This window comes from Panthera leo, chromosome B3 (assembly GCF_018350215.1).
Source record: "Panthera leo isolate Ple1 chromosome B3, P.leo_Ple1_pat1.1, whole genome shotgun sequence".
In the NCBI taxonomy this organism is placed as follows: Eukaryota; Metazoa; Chordata; class Mammalia; order Carnivora; family Felidae; genus Panthera; species Panthera leo.
This window is the reverse complement of record NC_056684.1, coordinates 31,374,517-31,397,010: the sequence shown is the minus strand read 5'-3', so window position 1 is coordinate 31,397,010 and position 22,494 is coordinate 31,374,517. Positions and strand designations below refer to the sequence as shown.

Genomic DNA, 22,494 nt, shown 5'->3' with positions numbered 1-22,494 from the left:
AGGTGGGGGCAGGGCGTGGGCGCGGACACACCCCCCACAGTGCCCCCGGCGCCCGGCAGGGGGCGCCGCTCCTCCGGCCCACGCCCCGCCGTGCGCCGGGCAGGCCCCCTCGCGCAGGCGCGCTGCCGCGGGCGGAGGATCCGGGCCGCGCTTCCTCTCGCCAGGCCTGCGAGCTTCCTCCCAGCGGAGCCCCGGGCAAACGGAGCTTGGCCGCCGCCGCAGACACCGCCGCCGTCCTCCCGCTCCCGCCCCACCCCGCACCCTGCCCGGGGGGCCTGCCGGGGTGGGGTCCGAGCGGGGCGACCGCCCGGCCGCGCCGCCGTCGGGGCCGTCCCCCGGCCAGCCGTCCCTCCCGCCCCAGCCAGCCTGTGGCCGCCAGAGCCTCCGGGGCGTGGAGCTCGGGGAGCCCCCGCGGCCCCCGATCCAGCGTCCGGGGCAGCCCCCCGGCAGCCGGCGCGACGTTCCAAACTCGAACCTCGGTGGCGGCGTTCGGAAGCGGAACTCTGCTGGGGCCGCGCCGGCTACATTGTTTCCTCCCCCCGACTCCCTCCCGCCCCCCTTCCCCCGCCTTTCTTCCCTCCCCGACCCGGGCCGCGCGGCCATCCCCCTGCCTCTGTCTGGCCGTCCCTCCTCCCCCTCTTTTCGCACCAATACCTCTTTGTACCGCACCCCCCGGGGACCCCTGCGCCCCTCCCCTCCCCCCTGGCCGCATGGACCGTCCCGCAGGCCGCTGATGCTGCCCGCAGCGAGGTGGCCCGGACCGCAGTGCCCCGAGAGAGGTGAGTGCCTGGAGGGCCTGGAGGAGGTGGGCGTCCAAGTGCTTCTCGAGGGGATGAGGGTGGAGGTCGCGCGTCCCGCTTCTGTTGCTTCCGTTGCAGCTGCGGTCACGTCCACTCCCATCCCCCACCTCCCTTACCCCCTCCTTCCCGGGTTCGAATTCTCCCGGGAGTCGATGTCAGCCCGACTGGGAGGGGAGCTCACCAGGGAGGTACTGCCCTGTGAGCCCCACAGACTTGTCTCAGGCCACTCCGAGTCTGTCCCGTCCTTTCCCCGCCGTGTTGGGGCTGGCTGGAGCCTGGAAGGAGGGGCAGCATGGGCCAGGGCCCTGGAGAGTGGGCACTTTGCCATTCCCTGCCCAGGCCCTCCCTGCAGGTTCCCTGGCCTGCCTTATCCTGCACCTTCCCTCATCCCCCCACTGAGAGGAGCCGGCTGGCTCTACGAAGTCCAGGGCCCAGCCACCTCCCTGGAGCCTGCCAGAGGTTGAGCCTGTCTGCCTCCCAGAAGACAAGGCCTAAGCCAAGGGACCTGTGACCCTTGGGTGGGGAGACTGGGCAGGGCCTCTGTGTGGGTGGACGTGACACTGGGCATCAGGACCATGCTCCCACCTCCTGGCAGCCTAGTCAACTCATTCTCCCAGGCTTCTCAGGGCCCAGGCCAGGTGTCAGGAAGAGGCGTGTCCAGCCACCAGATCCTTGGAGCTTAACTGGGGGTTCACCTCCCCTCCCATTTTGTGGACCAGGGTACTGAAGCTCAAAGGGGGAAGTTGCTACCTTAGGCCTCTAGCAGGGCCGGGCTGTCTGTCCGTTCATCCTCTGCTCTACAGAGCTAGACTCCTGTGGATGGAGGGAAACCAGGCAGGGACCTTCACCCACCAAGGACCCAGGCCCCCAGCCTGACCCAAGGGACCTTGTGGGGTGAACACGTGCTTCCCTGCAGAGGGCTTCCGGCCCCAGCTCTGCCTGGGTCTGGGCTCAGGCAGCATCAGCACTGCCCATGGGATTTCCCCTTGGTGCCTGAGGCTGGGTCCCACTGACAGGATGTGGTGGGAGAGGGGCACCTTGTCTGGTGTGGCCCTGGCGCTAAGTTGAAACAACCTGGTAGTCAGTCCTGACCCAAGCCTCCCACACATTTGGTCTAGCTGGCACAGAAGCAGCCAAGTTCAGAACATGAATGGGATCCAGATGGGGAAGGTGATAGCCCTGTTTCCACAGCCTTGGCATAGGAGCATTGTCAGAGTGGGGACACCCAGGGGGCCTATTCTAGCCCCCCACACTTTGGTGATTCCAGTGTCTTTTCTTGGAGGGGCCCCAGCAGGAACAGGGCAAAGGCAGCAGGAGGAAGGTTGGGAGTGTGGCAGGATCCTCTTGCTCCCTGGAGGGATAGGAGGTTCCTTGGAGGATGCTGAGCTGTGTCTGGGCCCCCTTGGGGCCGCTGGTGGTTTCGTCCTGTTCAGGACTCTGCTCTTGATGTAGGGTTTTTTAACGGTTGCCCCAGCATGCTTGGTGGAAGGGACCCAGATGTGGTGGGCCTGAGAGACTCCTGTCACCCAGCCCCCACCCAGCCCTAACTTCCTTTGCAGCCTGAGGGCCTGGGGCTTGAGGCCTGACTGTTGGGCACTTTGTACCAACCGTGAGCTGTATGGGTGCAGCCCCAGGGTCCCAAGGCCTTTGTAGAAAAGGGTTCTGGCTTCAGGCTAGCACATGTGCAGAGATGTGTTTTTTATCTGGTGAGCCTAGTGCCTTCCTCCCTCTCAGAAGTGGCTGCTCTTTTCTCTGTGTTGGGTCAGGGGCAAGGAAGGACCAGATGATAGTCTCCGGGGCCACTGCCGAGGGCACCAGGCCCCAAGAGGTTGAGCTACCATTGAGCAGCCCAGAGTACAGGCAGGGGGTGAGGCCCAGGATACACAGTGTGATCCAGCCACCCAAACAAGCTGCCAGCTGGCCTGATTGGGCAGAACGGCCTGTGTCCAGTTCTGGGCCCTACCTTTTGAGGCATTTGAAAGCCTTGACACATAGTCCCCAAAGAAAGAGGTGTTCTGTCTGGGAAAGAGAAGGTAGGGAGAGACCCTGAGGTGCCTGAGGGGCTGTTCCATATCAGAAAGGCCATCCCACGGTAGAAGATGTTCCAGACATCAGGGCCAGAGCTGGGGGCCAGATGGGTCCTAGGGAACCAAGTCCGATCTCATGGGAAAACTACGTACGGATTACTTTCTTAATGCATAAAGTAACAAAGCAGCACTATAGGAGACTTAGAAAACAAAACAGAAATCACAATTTCTTCACCAGCAGTGACCGTTTGCATTTTAGAGTTCCCTGCCTGTCTCTTCCTGATCCCCCCCCCCCCCAACTTCATCTCTGTTGTCATTTGAGTATGCGCGCCATGACACCTTTTTTCGCTTCATTCTGTGTTTCTGGGCATTTTCTCAGTCTGTGTAACTTCACCTCTAAGAAGCTACACCGCATTCCAAGTAGCTCCGCTGCAGCAGCGTCACCCAAACCCTCGTACTAAGCGCGCGCACTGTTGTTCCCATCTGTCGCTGGTATAGCTGTTGTTACTACAGGCCCCCAAAGCAGCCTGGGGTATTGGAAAGAGTGGGTAGCTTGGCACCCATCCGATGTTCCCCGCCCAGCTGCGCCATTTAGGCCAGCACGGAGGGGCCTTGGACAGGTCACCCTCTGAGATGGGGTTCTTTTATGTACACAAAAGGATGGCTTTACCTGGGCCAGACGGGAATCTGAGGAGAGTGTGAACGAACTAACCGAAGTACTTAGAACGTACCTGGTGCAGCCCCGGGCCCCCAGTAAGCACTTTGTAAGGGAAGGTTAGCGTTCACAGGGGACCCAAGTGCAGGCTGCCTTAACGTGTGGGGAAGACACCTGGGCCAGAGTTGGCTGGTGGGTCCACCCAGCAGGGCGAGGCTTTGCTCATGGAACCCTTCTGAAACTCTCTGTTCCTGAGGTACTGGGCTATGGTTGGGCATGGACCTGACCCTGGGAAGATGGGCTGCTGGTTGGTTTCTGGGGCCTGACCCTCCCCATCCCCCCTTTGCCAGCACCAGAGCTGACCGGACAAGGTCTATCCTCTGAGAACCCGGCCGCTGCCTGCCCCTGGTTTCGGCTGCTTCCTAGGCCACCCCTGAATTCCCCCAGTGGAGACAGAGGCCTACTTTCCCTGGGAAAACCAAAACTTGGGCAAGGAGCCCAGGCATCCTGAGCCCCAACCCAGGGACAGCATGCCAGCCTCGTCTCCCTACCCTTTCCCAGTGGTGGGGGGAAGGGAAGAAAACTGGAGGTGGGAGTGGGGCAGGGATTCCAGTCTCCCAAATGGGAGTTGGAAGGGAACATAGATGGTCCACAAATCACTGGGAAAGTTTCGTGCATTAGTGGCCTCCTCTTCGGCAGGTGTTCCGGGTCTGACCTGAGCACACCCTCTGCTTCCGCTTGTTCTGCTTCTGTGGAGACCAGAGTAACTGGGAATACCCTCCTGGGGCCACCCCATGGGCAGTAGGAGGAAATCAGTCTCAACCTGGCACTCCTGGGCCTAAGAGACCATAGCCCCAGATGACCCTAAGGCAGCCCGATACTCACGGGAGGCCCTCCCCCAGGTGAGCCATTCAATACAGAGATCCCCAGGCACATGACCTCAGATTCTAGCCACTAGACTTTTGCCTGTGGAATGTCTCCCTCCACCCCGGTCTTGGCTCAGGGGAAGTGGGCATTACAACTGCCCTCCTGTCCCACAGTTTGGGCTGGGATGAGGTCACAGGGTGGGGTCCCCTCCAAGATGCTGGCCTGGCTGGGGCAAACCCTTTGGGTGTTTCTCATTCCCCCCTGCCTTGGTTGGGGACAGGATGGGTGGAGGAGCAGGCTGCCCCCCATGCCAGGCAGGGAGCACTGCCTCCCTTCCTCCTCTCCTGTGGGTCCCTTCATTCGAGGGCTGGAAATAGAATCCGCTAAGTAATGATTAAAGTCAAATTCAGACCTAAAAATAAAGAGCTGGTGAAGGAAGAGCTAGTGTGCTCCCTGTGTGGCTGAGGGGAGAAGTGAGCAGGGCGAGGCTAGCTTCAGAGGCCAAGCCCCTGCTTCCCAGGAGAGGCCAGAGCCCACTGGGGTGCCAGGAGTCCTCCACCAACCGGGGGGCGTCTGTCTTATCGGCATGATGCAGCCTGCACCAATCAGGCAGGCTGGCAGGACCAGGGAGAGAATCTCATTTTTCCTGTGGGGAGACTGAGGCCCCGAAGGGGAAATGTTTTGTCCAGCCACTGTCCCGGAACGCCCCTTGGCAGCCCCCCAGGGACCTGAGGGCCCCACACAGCCTAGCTTGCCCTTTCTGCCTGCTCAGTTTCTCTTCCTGGTTTTGAGGTACTGTGATGAGAGGAGCTTCTCATCACACACTAGCTGTGTACGCCTCAGCGGGGCTGGGCCTCCAACCGCAGCTTCCCTCCGTCCCCCTGCTCCCCCCCACACCCGCCCCTTCCGTGTGATCTGGGCCCAGAGCTACAGGAACAAGCAGAAGAGAGGCGCCCCCCTGCCTGTGCTGCTCTCTGCACAGTTGGAAGCCTTGTGGGCGGGTGAGAACCTGGGTGTCATCTGACGCCTGCCCACCCTGGCTGTTGCTTCTCAGCCCTGTCCAGCCCCACACCTGGTCTTTACCCAGGCCCTGTCATCCTGTGCTGTCCATGCTGCAGGGAGACTGGAGGGCAGAATGAAGAAAACCCTGAGAGCCCCCCTGCTGGCCAGTAGAGACGCAGAGAGGAGTCAGGGGAGGCCTGTGGTTCCACTTCCTGGCAGGGCTGGTGGGAGCTCGGAAGCTGGGGAGCTGCGTAGGCTGCAGCAGCCAGGAGGGCTTCCTAGAAGGGAAAGGCCATGAAAATCAAGAAGTGTTTGAGTTCCTCTCTTGGAGCTTCTGCCTTCCTTAGAGTTGTTGGCTTCTCTAGTTGCTGTGTGGCTATGGACAGACTGTTGGCCTCTCTGTGCGATGCAGGATATGGCAGACGAGCAAGGATTGGGCACCCATGTAACTTCTGCTTCCCAGAGCAGGAGGGCCAAGCTCTAGGCAGACCTGCCTTCAGCCTCCCGCTCTCACCTAGCTGCCCTTTTTCCGAGTGTCATCCGTCCTACCCAAGGAAAGGCTGGAGGTTTCTCTCTTGACCAAGTTCAGACAGATCTTAGTTCAAATCCCTGCTCTACCCCTTGAAAGGTGGGTGTCCTGTCAGCCTGGTTCCTCCTCTATCAAACAGAGATCAACAGTAAAACTTCGCGGGGGTTTTTGAGGATTAAGTAAGTAACATAGGGTTGGGTCAGTGGGCTCTCATCCCATACTTTCATTTTTACAGCCCATCCTGCTAGGGGAGGAGGTTCCTCCCTCAGGTGGGTAGCAAGACCGGAAGTCCTTCGCGTTGGGCCCCCATAGCTTTACCTTCTGAGCTCTGTGTTCTGTGGGTCCCAGTTCTGAGATGGAGAGACCAAGAATCTGGGGGCCAAAGTTGTTAGTTCATGGGCCTCTGGCCCTCAGTCCCCCCACCTGTAATGTGCATAGGAGGCTTCAAGGTAGGGGCCAACACTCATCATTTTTTTTTTATCGTTTTTATTTATTTTTGGGGGAGGGGGGAGTCAGAGACAGAGTGCTAGTTGGGGAGGGGCAGAGAGAGAGGGATACACAGAATCTGAAACAGGCTCCAGGCTCTGAGCTGTCAGCACAGAGCCCAACGCGGGACTCAAACCCACGAACTGTGAGATCATGAACTGAGCCAAAGTCGGACGCTTAACCGACTGAGCCACCCAGGGGCCCCTAACACTCATCATTGTTAAGTGTCTGTTGGAGGTCAGTGCTGAGAGGCTATAAGTAAATGTAGGCAAATGGACACGCAAAGGCTATAGCCTGTGCTGGGGGCAGGAGAACAGAGGCCTGTGTTAGGGCCCTGGGGAAGCCCCAAGTCCCTGCTGCCCAGTGCATGTAGGTAATTAGGCTCCTGAGCGGTAATTAGAAACCTTTCTGGGCCAGGAGTGTCAGCCTCAGGCCGCAGTGGTGCCTGGGGGAGGAGGCTCCCCATTAGCCTTCTGTGACTCCAGCCCCCACCTCTCCCAAACCACTAGATGGGATTTCCGGTCCCACAAGCCACTGGAGGCAGGAAAAAGCCAGTGAGTTGCTATAATTTAGTTTTAAACATTTGTCAGCCGTTAAACTCACCCCTACCCTTGGGGCAGGGGTGCTGAAGGCTGAGGGAGGCCCGTGGCTGGCAGAGGGAGGGTCAGGCAGCGCACTCTGGAGCCGAAGTGGGGCCATCCTTTCAGCCCTTTCCTGACCCCCAGGAGGTTTAGGCATCTCCAAGGGTCTTGTGCCCAATTCTACAGTGCCTGACCCTGAGACATGTGCAGTGGGTATGCTGAGGGCTCTGGACTGCCTGCCTGGGTCAGTGGGAGCCCTCCAGCCCCACAGCCTGGTGTGTGGCAGGGGGGTAGAAGGGGGAGAGCATCACAGTGCCTTCAGCCCAAGTGTCCTTTGCAGAACTAGAGGTGGGGCTGATTTTACTGCTGCCAAACCAGCCTGACTGCTGGTGGTGCCCCACCCTCCTCAGGTGCACTGCTCTTTCAGAGGGGCGTGCCCACATCGGAAATTCAGTTTTACTTATTATCTGTCCTGTGACTGATCAGAACTTCCGGGCTGGTTCAGAGCCTGTGTGGACCCCCACCCTGAGCCTTTTTCTGCCTTAATTAACTCCCTCCATATCCCAGTTTTGGAAGCTTAATTCTGGTCTGGTCTAGCACACCCCCCTCCCAGTTGCTTTCACTGAAATCCTCCCACTTCCCCCCCCTTCTTTCTGGAAGCCTTCCCGGGTTGCCCCTGTCTCTCCTGTCTGTTGGGTCACTGAGCATACCTGGCCGTGATCATCTGGTAGCCAAGAGGAGAGAAGCAGGACTGCATTTTGGTGGTGGCCCTGGGCCAGGCGCAGAAGAGAGACAGATGAGTGGAGTTCTCAGAGCCCCCTGGCGTCTCATGGGCCCTTTCCTCCTCCTGTCCATCCTGGCCCACCAAGCAAGGGGCTGATTGCACAGGGAGGCTCCTGAAACACTGGCTCAAAGAATGAGAAGGCATAGTGAACATGCCTGTTGCTCTGGCGGCCACCCCTGCCCCCCCAGACACTCCAGCTGGGTCCTGTGGCAGGACCGAAGTCTCTGGGGGCCACAGGGTCCCTTGTGCACTTCCCTTTTCGGTGGGTATTTTTAGATGGGTGTAAACAGTTACTGAAGGCTCCCACGCCCCATTAGGCAGTGGAGTTTTGGTGAGGGGGGCAGGGCAAGGAGCCCCTTGACCTGCCCCAGCCTTGGACACATGATAGACTGTGAGGACTACAGCTGCCCCCAGGGCAGGGAAAGGGCAACTGGGGAGTTTCTGGGCTCCCAGTTCTCCTTTCTTCTCCCCTCCCCACCAGCCTGGGCGACCAAGAAAGGCCTGCCTGAGGCTGCAGCCGCTGACCTCAGTGCTTGGGCATAATGCCCGGCCTGTTCCCGGGACCCCGGCACAAGGACTGCTGGGAGCAGGGTTTGGGGCAGGAAGTCAGAGTGAAACGCTGACTTCACAGAGTTCCAAGCCCCCTGTCCCCTAGTCCTCTGTGGGTGTGGTGACAGCTGCTGTCCCTTTGGGGTTAAATATAGTCCTGTCAGTTATGGGACCTCGGTGTGATGCAGCCGGCCTTGCTTCCTCCTTTCCTTTGTTGGTTCATTCATTCATTCAGCACTCATTCACTGAGCTGCCACTCTGGGCTCAGCCCTTGCTGGGGACATGAGTCAGCTCCCGGCCTTCCCCCTGCAGAGCTCCCAGGCCAGGATCAGTGAGTTTCTCACTGGAGCGCAGGGATGTGTGAGAGGCTGCAGAGGCCTAGAGCAGCCAGCACAGCCGGGGAACTAAGGAATGCTCCTGGCAGGGGTGGTTTTCAAAAAGTGATTTATTTTCAATCTTCCTTTTAGGGGGAAGTTAGTAATAGATACATGTGGTTTAAAAAAAAAAAAAAATCAAGAAGGACAAAATAGCAAATAACACCGTAGAAGTAATTTTCCCTTAAACTTGACTCCCCCCTTCCTACCCCAGAGGCAACCGCTGTTGCCTGTTTTCTCTTTCAAAGATAATCTGTGCATGTCTGAGTTACAGAATGACTTGTGTGTCCCCTTAAAAAACACAACTTTTAACATAACATGGAAGATGGGTGTCCTGCCCCTTGCCTTTTGTCACAGCCTTTAAACGTGGAGTGTTCCAAACCTACTAAAAAGCTGAAGTAGGGGCCCCAGGCCAGCTCAGTCAGTAGAGCACGCGACCCTTGATCCCGGGATTGCGAGTTCGAGCCCCACGTTGGGGGTAGGGATGACTTAACAAAAACACAATAATAATAAAAGAAAAGGCTGAAATAATAGTATAACGAATACCCGTGTATCCTTTACCCAGATTCACCAAGTCTTAACATTTTGCTGTGCTCGTTACCTCTTTTGTATACCTACACATGTGCGTATATGTGGTTTTTTGCCAGTTTGAGCATTAGCGTGAGCATCATATCTTTCATTTCTAAGTACTTGAGCGTGCACCTCTTACATAATCACAGCACCATGATCACACTTAAGAAAATTAACATTAAAATTCCATAATATTACCTAACATTTCCATTTTCCTAACTGTCCTCAAATGATTTTTATAGCTACTATTTTTTCCCTCTGAGCCAGAATCCAGTTCAGGATCATTCATTGAATCTTGTTGTCATGTTCCTTTCTCCTTTTTTTCCAGCTTTACTGAGGTGTAACTGACTTAAGATGTTGCATAAGTTTAAGGTGTGCAGTGTGGTGATTTGGTGTACCTGTATTGCTAACCAGTTAACCACAGTAAGGTTAGTTAACACCTCCTTCACCTCACATGAATACCGTTTTGTCGTTTTGTCCCATTTCTTTAGTGTTCTGTTTAATCTAGAACATTCCCCAGCCTGTTTGTTTGTTTTGTCTTTTACGACATTTACTTCAAGAGTCCAAGCCAGTTGCTGGGGCTGTGCCTGACTGCACCTTCCTGACGTGAGTCGTGTTAGCCAGCTCTGCCAGAATACCGCCCAGGGACCCTGTGCCCTCCTCCGTTCGTCGAAGCAGGGGGCGCTCCACTCTGTGTTGTTCCTCTCACTATGGGTGATGCTTATTAATTCGATCGCCTGGTTAACAAGGTGTCTGTCAGACCTACCTGTTGTGCAGGTGCTTTTTCTTTCGATTAATCTGCAGAGTGGTCTTTGGAAGCCGTGTCACTGTCTCGTTCCCCCCAGCAGCTTTTCCTTCAGCGACTTGAACTGGGGGGTGCTCTGTGTCAGCACCTGAAAGTCTGTTTGGGCCCTGTCACCACTGGAATTTTCGTTACGTTTTAGGGATATTGGGCCATTTATTACTTGATCCCTTACTGATGAACATGAAAGGTTGTCTCCCAGTTTCTTGCTACCACAAATGGTCCCACAGGGATTTTTAGGCACACGTGAAACAGAAGCGATTCCTCAACTGCATCCCGGAGGTTGAGAGGAGGTTCCTTGGGCAAAGAAGAGAGAGGGAGTAGAGAGGGAGCAATAGGCAGGGAGGTGGAAACAACAGGTGGGACACAGGTCTGGCGGAGGTGCTGGAGAGCCAGCAAGTCCCAGAAAAGCCAGGTGACTCCCCCAAGGTCACACACAGCAAATTGGTGGCAGAGCCAGGACCAGGACTCAGAGCCTCTGACTCCACAAAGTAGCTTGAAAGCAGGTTCACATAACCCAGAAAGGACCCCTGTGTGCCCGGCCCAGGCCAGACTAGAAGCCTAGGTTCCTTATAGTTCCTCCAGCCCTTCTGGCTCTTAGTCTCTAACCTGGAGGAGGATGGCCCCTGGACCCTCGGGGCCTTAAGGAGGGAGATTACTGAGCCACCCTGGGCTTGTGACTTCACCAGAGAGGAGCTGTCAGAGAGAGCCCACGGCTTGCAGTGGGCTCCCGGCAGCTCCAGGCCTCAGAGCAGCCCCAGGTGTTGCAGGGTTATCACTACCCCAGTGCATGGATGGAAAAACTGGTCCCAAAGTCATTGCCAGTAGAAAAGGGGAGAGGAGTCAGTTCCTCCCCCTGCTTTCCGGATCTGTGGTTGTCATAGCCCAGCCCCTCAAGGAAGCCCCGCCCCCCGCCCCCAACCACTCTAGGTGGGCTCGTCCCCACTCTGGGCACCGCTTGCTTCTCTCCTGCCCTGCATTGTCCTTTTTCTAGGCCAATGTGGCCCCGGGGCATGGTGCTCCCGGAGCATGGTGCTCCCGGAGCATGATGCTCCCAGGGCATGGTGCAGGGGCTCGGGCATCTGACACCTGAGCAGAGCAGGATGCTTACTGGAGGTATAAACCTCAGGCAAGGCCACCTTGCCTCTTGACCTCGCTCAGGGTCCTCGTAGGTAAAATGAGGGTAAGAATAGCGTCAGTTGTTAGAGGATTTGATGAGCCAAGGGCAGGGCCTGGCACAGAATAAGTGCTCAGAAAACAGGGCCTGTTATTATTTTTATTATTATCATCAAGTCAGTGGGGAGGCGGCAGCAGCAGCTGCAGGCCGGGAAGGGAGTGTTTGCAAACTGACAGCAGGGAGGGTGACTAACGGTGCCACAGTCTCCACACCCTCTGTGGTGGCGTAGTGGTGGCGAGTTTGGAGGGGGGGTGGGGTGGGGAGAGGAGGCATGGGGATGTGGAAAGCTAGCAGAGCCCGTGTTCAGAAGTCCTGAAGGTCGAGGACCCAGCCAACCCCAGTGGAACCCTGTCGCCTATAACTAGCTGTGTGACTTCACACAAGGTGTTCAACCTTGTGAGCCTCAGTTTCCGCTTTTATAGAACGGGGGTAAGACAAGCTCACAGCTCACCACCGCCTGTGGAGCCCAGCGGGTGGTTCCTGACCCCAGCCCAGTCACCTGAACATGTTTGATGGTGGGGGGAGGTGTCTAGGCTCAGCCTTGGTGGGCCCCTGTCTCCCTGTGCTGACAGCAGAGGTTGACGGGCTGGCGTCCGGGGACAAGAAGCACTGTGTACCCTGGGAGGAAGGGAAGCCGTTTTGTCTGGAGGAGAGGGAGGGGGTTTATGGCAAGCCCTGTGCCAGACCCTCCCAGTCCAGGGCTCTCCTTCTCTCCCTCCACAGCCTGCTTGCAGGGGAGGCCTTTCAGGGCGAGGGATCTGAGGCTCAGAAGGGTTGAGTCATTCTTCTGAGTTGCACACTCCACAGAGCCAGGTCTGCCTGACTTGAAGCAGGAGTGAGGCCTGGGAGTGGTGGTGGCACTCCCTGGCTTCTGCTCTCCTCAGCCGCGCGCTTCTCGGCTGAGGTCCCCAGAAGCAAACCCCGGTTCCTCACATTGTCATTTGAAGCTCCTGCCACCCTGCAGGGTTTATGCCAGGCGGGCCCACCTCCAAACCGTCCCCTGATAGCAGACTGGTAGGGTGCTCCGATGGTCAGGGTCTGCTTCCCACCCTCCCTCCCCACGAGCTTGCAGCCAGGCCAGTTCCTCACGGCTGTCTCTGTCTGCCTGGACACCCTTGCTCAGCTGTCACACCAAGGAGTGGCGCCTTCTCCGGCCAGCCTTCTTGCCGTCTAAGCCCTCCGCTCTTTAGGGCTCGGCTCTGGGGCTCCAAGAAACCCGCCTACACCCTGAAGGCCTTGCCTCACACCCCAACCCCCCTAAGATATGTGCATGCTGGCGTCTCTTCCCACTGCTTGGCCTGGGGAAGGTGGTATTACAGCCAGCCCTAGACCTGGTCCATCCTGTCAAATGAGCCTGGGAACAGAGCTCATGGAGTTCTTCTTCTAACACACTGTACCCACGGAGAAGTCACTGGCCCTGTCTACACCTCAGTTGCCTCAGTTTCCCCATCTGTAAAAAGAGAACAGGAGCCCTAGCCTGTCTACTTCCTGAGACAGGTACACAAGGGCTCTGGGCTTTGGGAAAATGCCCACAGTCCAGGGAGCTCGGAGCAGGGGCCGCAAAGTATGTGCGGGACGGATTGGCTTACTGCCCTTGGGGTATGCATTGGCTGGGGTAGCTTTTTTGGAGGGGCTCGACTTTATTGAAGTAAACCTACACACCAAAAAGTGCGCCGATCATAAGGGTGCCACAGAGCGAACCCCCCTCCCCCACTTCCAGTCACGCCGCCCCCTCCCGAGGGCACTCGCCATGGTGCACCGTGGATGTGGCATATGCATTGTGAACGGGGTCACACGGTCTGTCCTCTTCAGTCTGGTGTCTCGGTTACTACTACTCGGGAGTTTGTCCTTGTGCTCTTGAACATCCACGTCCACTGCTATGCGGCGCCCCACTCGTGACCGTGCCACAGTTTACCCATCTGACTCTTGATGGGCATCTGGGCAGTTCCCAGCGTGAGGTTGGTTACAGTCATGCTGCGTGAGCGCTCTCGTGCCCATCTCAGAGGACACCAGCCCTGTTTTCTCTTGTGGGTGCACCTAGATGTGGGGCGCCTTGGGGTGTACATTTGGCTGTAGACGTACTGCCCGGGCACGTTTTTATAGGCAGAGGAACTATGAGGCCCACAGAGAACAAGTGACTTTCCCAGGTTGCACTGCACCTTCCCCAGGTTCACACAGCTGCCCTGGGCTCCCTTCCCCCACCGACCACATAAGTCACATCCGGGCCTGGGGCTCGTGGGGTGGGTGGCACTGGTGCTGCTCACCTCTGAGCTTCCTTTGCCTGTGTTGGCCATTCAGTTGGGCTGTGAGGCCCCTGTGGGCTTAGGGTCGGTGACCCCTCTGTCCCTGAGGATCCTCCGCCTTTGTGCTCCTGCTTCGTCCCTATCCAGTGCGCTCAGCCTGCTGAGACTGGAGAGGATGGCCCTGGCCCAGCTTCCGGCTCTGGAGGCCTTTGGTACCTGTTCACATTGCTCCAGGGAAGGAGTGGGAGCTCCGTGAGTCGGGGAGACCGGCTCCTCACACCCCTCCTCAATCTTCCCTTTCTCCCTGCAGCTCTCATGGTACCAAGTGACAGGTTGGCCTTCCTGTGACACGGGGACGCCAGATCTTCTGAGAAGATGTCAGCAATACAGGTACCATGGGGGCAGGGGTCTAGGGCAGTTGAGGGGTGCTGAGCAGAAGAGAGAGAATGAGGGCTCACATAGACCTGCTCCCCTTTTCCCAACCCTGGCTTTCAACAAGGGAAGATTCTAGGGTGCGCTGTTAGACCCAGGACCCTGAAGATGGGAGTACAGATCTGGGAGAGATGGGGGAATCTCAGCTGGAAGGCCCCCCGAGTTCTCATGGGGAGGAGCACCTCACTCAGGCTCACAGAAGCCAACCAGGAGGCTGTGACTTCAAGAGTGGGTGGGCAAGTGGGTGGAGGCGGACCCCGGGCTGCATCCACCCGCCCACCTGCCGCCTGCCCCGCAGGCCGCCTGGCCGTCCGGTACAGAATGTATTGCCAAGTACAACTTCCACGGCACTGCCGAGCAGGACCTTCCCTTCTGCAAAGGAGACGTGCTCACCATTGTGGCCGTCACCAAGGTAATGAGGGACCTCACGTGCCCACGCCTACCCCCTCCCACCTCCAGGTGTTCCTGCTGGGTCCGGGCTCCCCTGCAGGGTACAGTGGGCCTGAGAGTGTGTCTGGGCTTCCATCTCCCCAGGACCCAAACTGGTACAAAGCCAAGAACAAGGTGGGCCGTGAGGGCATCATCCCAGCCAACTACGTCCAGAAGCGGGAGGGTGTGAAGGCAGGCACCAAGCTCAGCCTCATGCCGTGAGTACTGCTGAGGAGCAGTTGGGGTCTCCCAGTCTGGGGAGGAAGGAGGACAAGAAGGCCTGGTTCCCCTAGAAGACTCACGAAAACAGAGGCAAGAGTAGGGGGGGAATGTGTGAAGGCTTCTCAAGATGAGGGGAAGGGTGTGGGTACTGGACCTCAAAGGCGGGGGGCAGGCCCGGGAGGAGGACTAAAGGAAGAAGGGTGGGAGGCAGGAGATAAGGGCCTCCGATACCTGACTGAGCCGGTGGGGGCCGTGGTGCGGTACCAGCCAGAGCCGGGGGCCTTCAGAAAGTGGAGCCCGGCAGACGCGTGGGGCAGGGGTCAGTACCCTTGAGCCACCACGAGCCCTGGCCTGGCCTCCCGCAGCTGGTTCCATGGCAAGATCACACGGGAGCAGGCAGAGCGGCTGCTGTGCCCACCGGAGACAGGTCTGTTCCTGGTGCGGGAGAGCACCAACTACCCCGGGGACTACACGCTGTGCGTGAGCTGTGACGGCAAGGTGGAGCACTACCGCATCATGTACCACGCCAGCAAGCTCAGCATTGACGAGGAGGTGTACTTCGAGAACCTCATGCAGCTGGTGGAGGTGAGCCAGGGCACCCGGCACAGCACCACCGCTTCTGGCCACGTGGCCTCGGCACGTGCAGCCTCTGAGAGCCTGTGTTTCCTCACGCCTTGAGGAAGCACCTGCTACGATGCCACCACAGGGAGAGTGGCACTGTCCCCACTTCACAGGCCGGGAAACAAAGGGTCAGAGCAGTTAAGGGACCTGCTTTGGGTCACATGGTTATAAATTAGAGGTGCCAGGGCTAGAATCTGAGTCTGTCTAATCCCAGAACTCGGCCTCTTTCCAGGCAGTCCGAACTACATGCCCAAGTATGTGTATGTAAGCATGTCCTCATGAGCTACACCTTGATGGCTAGGGTCCGCCAGGCTCCTACACCTACATGGATGTGCCCACGTGTCCCTGCAACTCCCAAGGCCCACTCTGCTAGCCCTGTTCAGGCCACAGCTCGCTTCTGGTAGCCCCAGAAGTCTCCCAGATGTCTCCTGCGTGCACTCTCAGCTCCCTTCCCCCTGCTAGACTGGCTTAGGCCTGTGGCTGGGAGGGTCCTGGCCACATCTGGCTAGAGGCTAGTGTATGTATGGACTGAGCCAGGGCTTACCTTCTGCCTCGGGATGCTCGTGAGGCCCGGAGTGGTAGCAGCAGCCCGCTATCTGTCCAGCACCTGGATGTGAGGTGGCATGGGAAATGGGTCACGGATCTGAGTCTGGGCCACCCTCATCCCTTCCCCTGTGGGAAATGAGGAGCCCTCCCAGCGCAAAGCCCCTCCAGGCTGGGTGGGATCGGCCTCCGCCGCCCTCTGGTGGTCAGATCCGGGCAGTGCATGTGAGCTGTTGGCGCTGGGTGGGCTGGCCCTCGAGTGCCTGTCCTGCCCTCCACAGCACTACACCTCAGACGCAGATGGACTCTGTACTCGTCTCATCAAGCCAAAAGTCATGGAGGGCACGGTGGCGGCCCAGGATGAGTTCTTCCGCAGTGAGTGCCATCCCTGCCCCCAGTCCTCGCTGGCCTGCCTGCCTTCTCCCACTCGGGCTCCCTGGCACTGCCCCCATCCCAGAGGCTCTGGATACCTCCAGGGCACTCCACACACGTAGTCCCGCCTGTGCCGTGGGCCCTGCCCTGGCTTCACCTCTCACTGACACCCTTCCCCCCACCAGGCGGCTGGGCACTGAACATGAAGGACCTGAAGCTGCTCCAGACCATCGGGAAGGGGGAGTTTGGAGGTGAGCGGGAGGGGGTGGCAGCCCTGGGAGGGCCAAGGGCCCGTGGAGAGTCTGGGGGACAAGCTCCAACCTTCCTCCCCCAGATGTGATGCTCGGTGATTACCGAGGGAACAAAGTCGCTGTCAAGTGCATTAAAAACGACGCCACTGCCCAGGCCTTCCTGGCTGAAGCCTCGGTCATGACGTGAGTCGGGGCCGAGGGTGGGTGCGGAGGTCACCTCCCCGGGATGGGGAAGAGATGGGGAGGCTTGGCTGGCAGGCTCTGAGCACGCCATCCTGCCCTAGGCAACTTCGGCATAGCAACCTGGTACAGCTCCTGGGCGTGATCGTGGAAGAGAAGGGCGGGCTCTACATCGTCACTGAGTATATGGCCAAGGTGTGCACCTGCCCCGAGATCCCATCCCCACTCCAGAGCTGAACACTTGGGCTTTCCAACTGCCCCAAACCCCTCACCACGCCCTCTGGTCCCTGCTCCCCCAGGCCCCTCTCCACAGCTGAGCTCTGAAGTCACCAGGCAGGGCTCAGCTTTTGTCCTGACTCATCATTTATTCTCTATGACCTTGGACAAGTTGTGTCACCTCTCTAAGCCTCAATTTCCTCATCTGTGAAGTGGAGATTGTAACACAGTTTATCTTAGAGATTTATGCATGAAAACTGCTGAGCGCAGTGTCCAGCTTATAGAATCTGATATTCAGAAGTGATACCCCAACCCCTCCTTGCTCCTTCCCTCCCCTCGTATATCCCTCAAGTGCTTACTCAGCCCCAGCCCACAATGCCAGAGGGCTGGAGGGCAAGTCTGACCTGTGGGGCCGGTTGGTCTGTCTGTCCCGCCCCAGGGAAGCCTAGTGGACTATCTGCGGTCGAGAGGTCGGTCGGTGCTGGGCGGAGACTGTCTCCTCAAGTTCTCACTGTGAGTGAAGCAGCACCCTTTGGGGGGGTGGGGGGCGGACCCCGTGCTGCTGTGGGACCCCTGTCTGAGGGGACATGTGGCTGGCTCTGTCCCAGAGATGTCTGTGAGGCCATGGAATACCTGGAGGGCAACAACTTCGTGCACCGGGATCTGGCTGCCCGCAACGTGCTGGTGTCTGAGGACAACGTGGCCAAGGTCAGCGACTTCGGCCTCACCAAGGAGGCCTCCAGCACCCAGGACACGGGCAAGCTACCAGTCAAGTGGACAGCCCCAGAGGCCCTGAGAGAGAAGGTGAAGCGGGCCTCTCCCCAGAGCCTGAGGAGCGGTGGACGGGGGTCCTGGGTCACCCCTTCCCCCCACAGCCTCCCAGGGTCTGACACTGCTTCTCCCATCTACGTGGCAGAAATTCTCCACCAAGTCTGACGTGTGGAGCTTCGGAATCCTTCTCTGGGAAATCTACTCCTTTGGGCGAGTGCCTTACCCAAGAATTGTGAGTTGGGCGCTGGGGCCAGGGCATGGCTGGGGCTGAGGGTGAGGCTTGGAGCAAGGGAGGGGGTGGCAGGGGAGGGGGCCCTTTCCGGGCCCTGCCTCCCATCCTGAGGCCTAGAAGCCACAGGCCTGCCCTTGGGACCTTCCAGGTGACCTCCTGGGCCAGGCTCTGAGGCCCAGGTCTGAAGGGGATCCCCGAAGCTGAGTAGGGGTCCTCTTGGGGGTGAGGCCCCGTGTGGACTTATACCACCCACCCGCCCACAGCCCCTGAAGGACGTCGTCCCTCGGGTGGAGAAGGGCTACAAGATGGACGCCCCGGACGGCTGCCCGCCCGCGGTCTACGAGGTCATGAAGAGCTGCTGGCACCTGGACGCCGCCACGCGGCCCTCCTTCCTGCAGCTCCGGGAGCAGCTCGAGCACATCAAAACCCATGAGCTGCACCTGTGACCGCCAGCCGCCGCCCAGGTCTCGGGCCTGCGGGGACTGAACCTGGATAGATTGTGGACCCGGTGCCCCCACTTGCCGGGCCCGAGCCTGAACTGAGCCCAGCGGGCCGGCGGGCCTCTCTCCTCTGACCCAGCCTGCGCCCCCTCTGGCCTCCCAGAGACCCCGCCTGGGCCTGGCACCTTTTCTCATGGACCCACCTGTGGGGCTCAGGAGCCCCACTGAAGGGGCCAAGAAGGGAGGGGGCTGAGGAGCGTGAGGCAGACGCCCCCCGTACCGCGGTCAGGCTCCCCCTGGCCTCCCATCTCTCGCCTTCTTAGAGTTTTATCCCTTTCCTTTTTTGAGATTTTTTTCCTGCGTGTTTATTTTTTATTATTTTTCAAGATAAGGAGAAAGAAAGTACCCAGCAAATGGGCATTTTACAAGAAGTACGAATCTTATTTTTCCTGTCCTGCCCACGAGGGTTGGGGAGACCAGGCCCCTCTCTGGGGACCCATCGCCCCAGCCTTGTTCCCCATTCCGTGTGCCGTGTCCCGTGTCGCCTCGGTCGCCCGTGTTTGCGCTTGACCATGTTGCACTGTTTGCATGCGCCCGAGGCAGACGTCTGTCAGGGGCTTGGAGTTCGTTCATGTGCCGCTGCCGCCCACCCACCTGCCTTGTGAGATGGAATCGTAATAAACCACTCCATGAGGACTCCGCTGCCCGGCCTCGGCGCTTCCTCCGCCGAGCCTGCCCGTCCCGCCCGGCCCCCTGTCCCCGTGCCATCTTGTCCATCCCCCTGTCTCTGTGAGCGGGGCTGTGCTTGCCCTGGGAGTGGAGGGGGGTGGGGAGCACGGCCGGGAGATGTAGCCGCCGCTTTGTGTCAGCTGCACGAGCGAGTGTCCTGTGTCTGCCGTGGGGGAGCTGTCGCCACCCGCCCTCCCCCACCGTCCTGCTGGGACCCGGTCCACAGGGTAAGGTCTGAGGGTCCCAGCCGCCTCGGCTGCCACGTTGTTCAAGCACAAGGAGGGCGGAAGCCGAGCCTGACTGGATGGAAGTGGGGTCCCCCTGGTAGGAGGCAACATACATGTCTCCTGCATCAAATGTCTCCTGACCCTGGAGAGTGAGGGAGGGGGAGGCTCTGAGCTGCCGGTGGTTCTCACGACTCACCTATGATGTAATAGCGCTGCCCTGTCCCCTCACGTGTGCCCAGCCCCGTGCCTGAGGATACAGAAGTTGGGGGGGGGGGGCTTCCCCACCCCACCTGGGGGACCACAGATGGAGAACGAGCACCAGCCACCGTATTTCCTCCCCTTACTCAGGTTCCCCGGGTGCTGTGGTCAGTGCGGAAGCTATAATGGTTGGGGGAGGCTCATTTCATTCCCTGAGACTGGCAGCTGAGGCTCTGACCCTGTCTCAGCCCTGTCCCAGCCAGCAGGACCTGAAATCCAGGGAGTTCTGACTTTGTAGTGTGCCTCGTGTCTGCTCCTCAGCCCCCTGCAGCCCAGCCGCCAGTGTCTGCCCCCACCCCTGCCCTCCAGCCCAGAGCAGGAGCCTCCTCACCTCCCCCAGTCCATCCCTTCTGCACACTGTGAGGCTCGTTTTTCTAAGACCAGACCATTCGTTCAGTGACATTTGAATACCTGCTTTGTGCCAGGACTGGGATGCAGCAATGAGCAAAATAGACCTGGTGGAGTTTCCAGTTGGGAAGACAATCACTCAGACAACTACAAACTGATAGCGTGCTATGGAAAAAGACATGTATAACGTGGGGGTCAGATCTGTCTGTAGGTCAGGAAGGGCTTCCCGGAAGGGGCAGCACGTAAGCTGAGATCAAAAGGATGATCGGGAGGTGGGGAGGTGGGGGGGGTGGGCAGCAGCATTCCAGGAAGAGAGGCTGGGACAGGAGGCAGGATAGCTTGTTCTGAGGTCTCTGGGAAGATGGTGAAGATGGGCGGTGAGCCTTGAGGTGGACAGGGAGGCTGGGGCAAGGGTTTGGCTTTTATCACACTGAGAGCCACGGGGAGCCCGTGACAGTTCTGAGCTCCTGGTGAAGTTCCTGGGAGCACAGTGAAGACTGATGAGTGTAGGAGAGGACGGTGGGAGTGGATGGCCTCCAGAGGGATATAAGGGAAAGCTGAGCGAACTTGCCAATGGATTCGTAATGTAGGCGAAGGAGGGAGAGGAGCCACTGTGACCCCTGATAAGCAGGATGGTTGGGGGTGGGGGGTGCACCAGGAGACTCCTCTTCTGGAGGAAACATCTTGAGTTCTGTTAAGGACGTGCTGAGTTTCAGGCGTGCCTGTGAACTGCCAAGAGGCAATGAGCAAGTTGTTGGAACCCAGAGGCTGGAGAGGGGAATCTGAGAGTTATCAGCATGTGGCTTGGATCTAAAGCCATGGACAAGGAGGAGGTCACTGTGGGAGGACGAGCAGAAGAGGAGAGGTCCCAGGACCATGCCTGGGGGAGCGCTTAACATTGAAAGGCCTAGGAGAGGAGGCTGACCAGGCCAGATACAGAGAGGAAGGCAGCAGAGTGCCCTGTGACAGGTGAGCGACAAGCCAGCAGGTCCCCTCTTCCCAGAAGACCGGAGCCCGCTGCCGGTGTTAGCCATGAGGAGGTTGCCGGTGACATCAGCAAAACCTGAGTTTGCAGGGGTGCAGATTTGAGGCCTCGCTAGAGGAGGGTGCGAGCGATGTGGAAAAGTCGCCAGTCTTGGGAGATCCAGCTGTAAGAAGAGGAAAGAGGATGAGGTAGAAGATTGGAAGGAGGCAGAGGCATGGGCAGATCCGATGCCAAAGGGAATGACATTTACCTTCTGGCCGCACCCATGTGCTGAGCAGACAGAGAAGATAGAGGTGCAGGGATGGTAGTGATCGAAGGGGAGCCTTCCTTAGAGCACAAGGGCGTGTGCCTGCAATGGGAGCCCGTGTCCTGATGAAGGACAGAGGGACCCATGGGCGACGCCCCGGTGACAATAATAATCAGACCCCGGGTGGCATGGCAGGGAGTTCTGGTTTGGAGTTTGCTGATCCCCGTGGCATACTCTCACCACGGCCGATGTCAAGCTCCCAACCTGACTTCACTGAAGGCACATTTGACCGTTGGCTCAGGTTCAGAAACCTGCAATGGGCCACGGGATCAGGAGCAGGAAGCAGGGAGGGGCAGGAAGCGGCAGTGTCCAGCAGATGATGAGCTGCGGGAACGCAGGCTCAGGTAGCCAGGTGCTCCCAAGCTTTCCGCCTGGTGGTATGAGTCCTCCCCATCCCTTCCTTACTTCCTTTCTCTCACTTGGTTTATGGCTTTTTTGTTCCCTCCTTTCTTTTCTCCCATCCTTCTCTTCCGCTCTGTGCTGGACGCTGGCGTATCATAGATGAGCAAAATGGAGTTCTTACCCTCAAGTTGTTCGTGACTAATAGGGATCCCACTCAGGCTCAACTTGGTGCCCAGAGGTCTGGTGAGGTGGAGGAGGCGGGAGGCGTTAGGTGGCTTCTCAGACATACAGAGGTCAGGCAGGGACAGAGAATGAGGTGTTTCTGGCAAAGGAGGGGCACTGCCCAGGCCAAGGTGCTGAGGTGCCCTGGCCAGATGACGTGCTTCAGCGTGGCTGGGCCCAAGGAGCCAATGAGGGTCTTTTGGGAGGAAGTAAGTCCGGAGAGAGAACAGGGCCCAGGCCCACCTGGCTTTGCAGGCCCCATGAATTTAACTTCATACAAAGGTGGCCAGGAGCAATTGTGTTCAGGGACAAGCAAGGAGTGGTGTGGTCAGATCTGCATTTTAGAAAAATAATTCTGGTTATAATCTGGCCCTGGGGGTGGGAGCGTCCAGAGGGGGGACAGGGAGACAGCGAGGAGGCTATGGTGGCCAGGCAGGAGGGGACTGGTGGTGGCCTGGACTGGGGAAGCCATAGGAGATGGAAGGAAGGTGAACACAGCTGACGTTTTACTGAGCTGAGTGCTCAGTGTCTGCCAGGCCCTGTGTTCTAAGCACATTAGACATATCGTCTCGCGTCCCCCTCCAGTCGACTCTCGGGGCCCCATTGTACAGATAAAGAAAAGGCTTGGGGATTAGAGGATCAGGTAAGGCAATATAAGAGTAGCAAGAACAAATTGAAGAGCTTGCTCAGGCTTGACAAGGTGGGGGTTGCCATCCATGAGACCCTAGCCCTGGACCAGGATGGGCCAGAGGCTGCAGAACACGAGTTTCGTTTGGACATGTTGTCTGGGGGCCTTTGTGACATCCAAGCAGAGAGGTCCCCTGCAGAGTTAGACATTCATTCAGGCCTGAGGCTCTGGGAGAAGCCGGGTTGACTGTAAGAGGTTTGGGGATCCATGGCTAGAAGCCATGGACGCAGGTG

At 58.4% G+C, this 22,494-nt stretch overlaps 1 protein-coding gene across 1 annotated transcript; it reads left to right on the top strand.

The window, feature by feature from the left end:
* The first annotated feature begins 664 nt into the window (after nt 1–664).
* CSK (C-terminal Src kinase) lies at nt 665–18,857 on the top strand. The gene is made up of 13 exons (XM_042941408.1): nt 665–779; nt 13,757–13,836; nt 14,177–14,290; nt 14,413–14,525; nt 14,895–15,114; nt 15,975–16,068; nt 16,251–16,316; nt 16,400–16,499; nt 16,601–16,691; nt 17,152–17,225; nt 17,321–17,516; nt 17,629–17,715; nt 17,979–18,857. The coding sequence occupies exons 2-13, from the start codon at nt 13,822–13,824 to the stop codon at nt 18,159–18,161; spliced, it is 1,353 nt and encodes a 450-aa protein (XP_042797342.1). The 5' UTR covers nt 665–779; nt 13,757–13,821; the 3' UTR covers nt 18,162–18,857.
* The last annotated feature ends 3,637 nt before the right edge of the window (nt 18,858–22,494 follow it).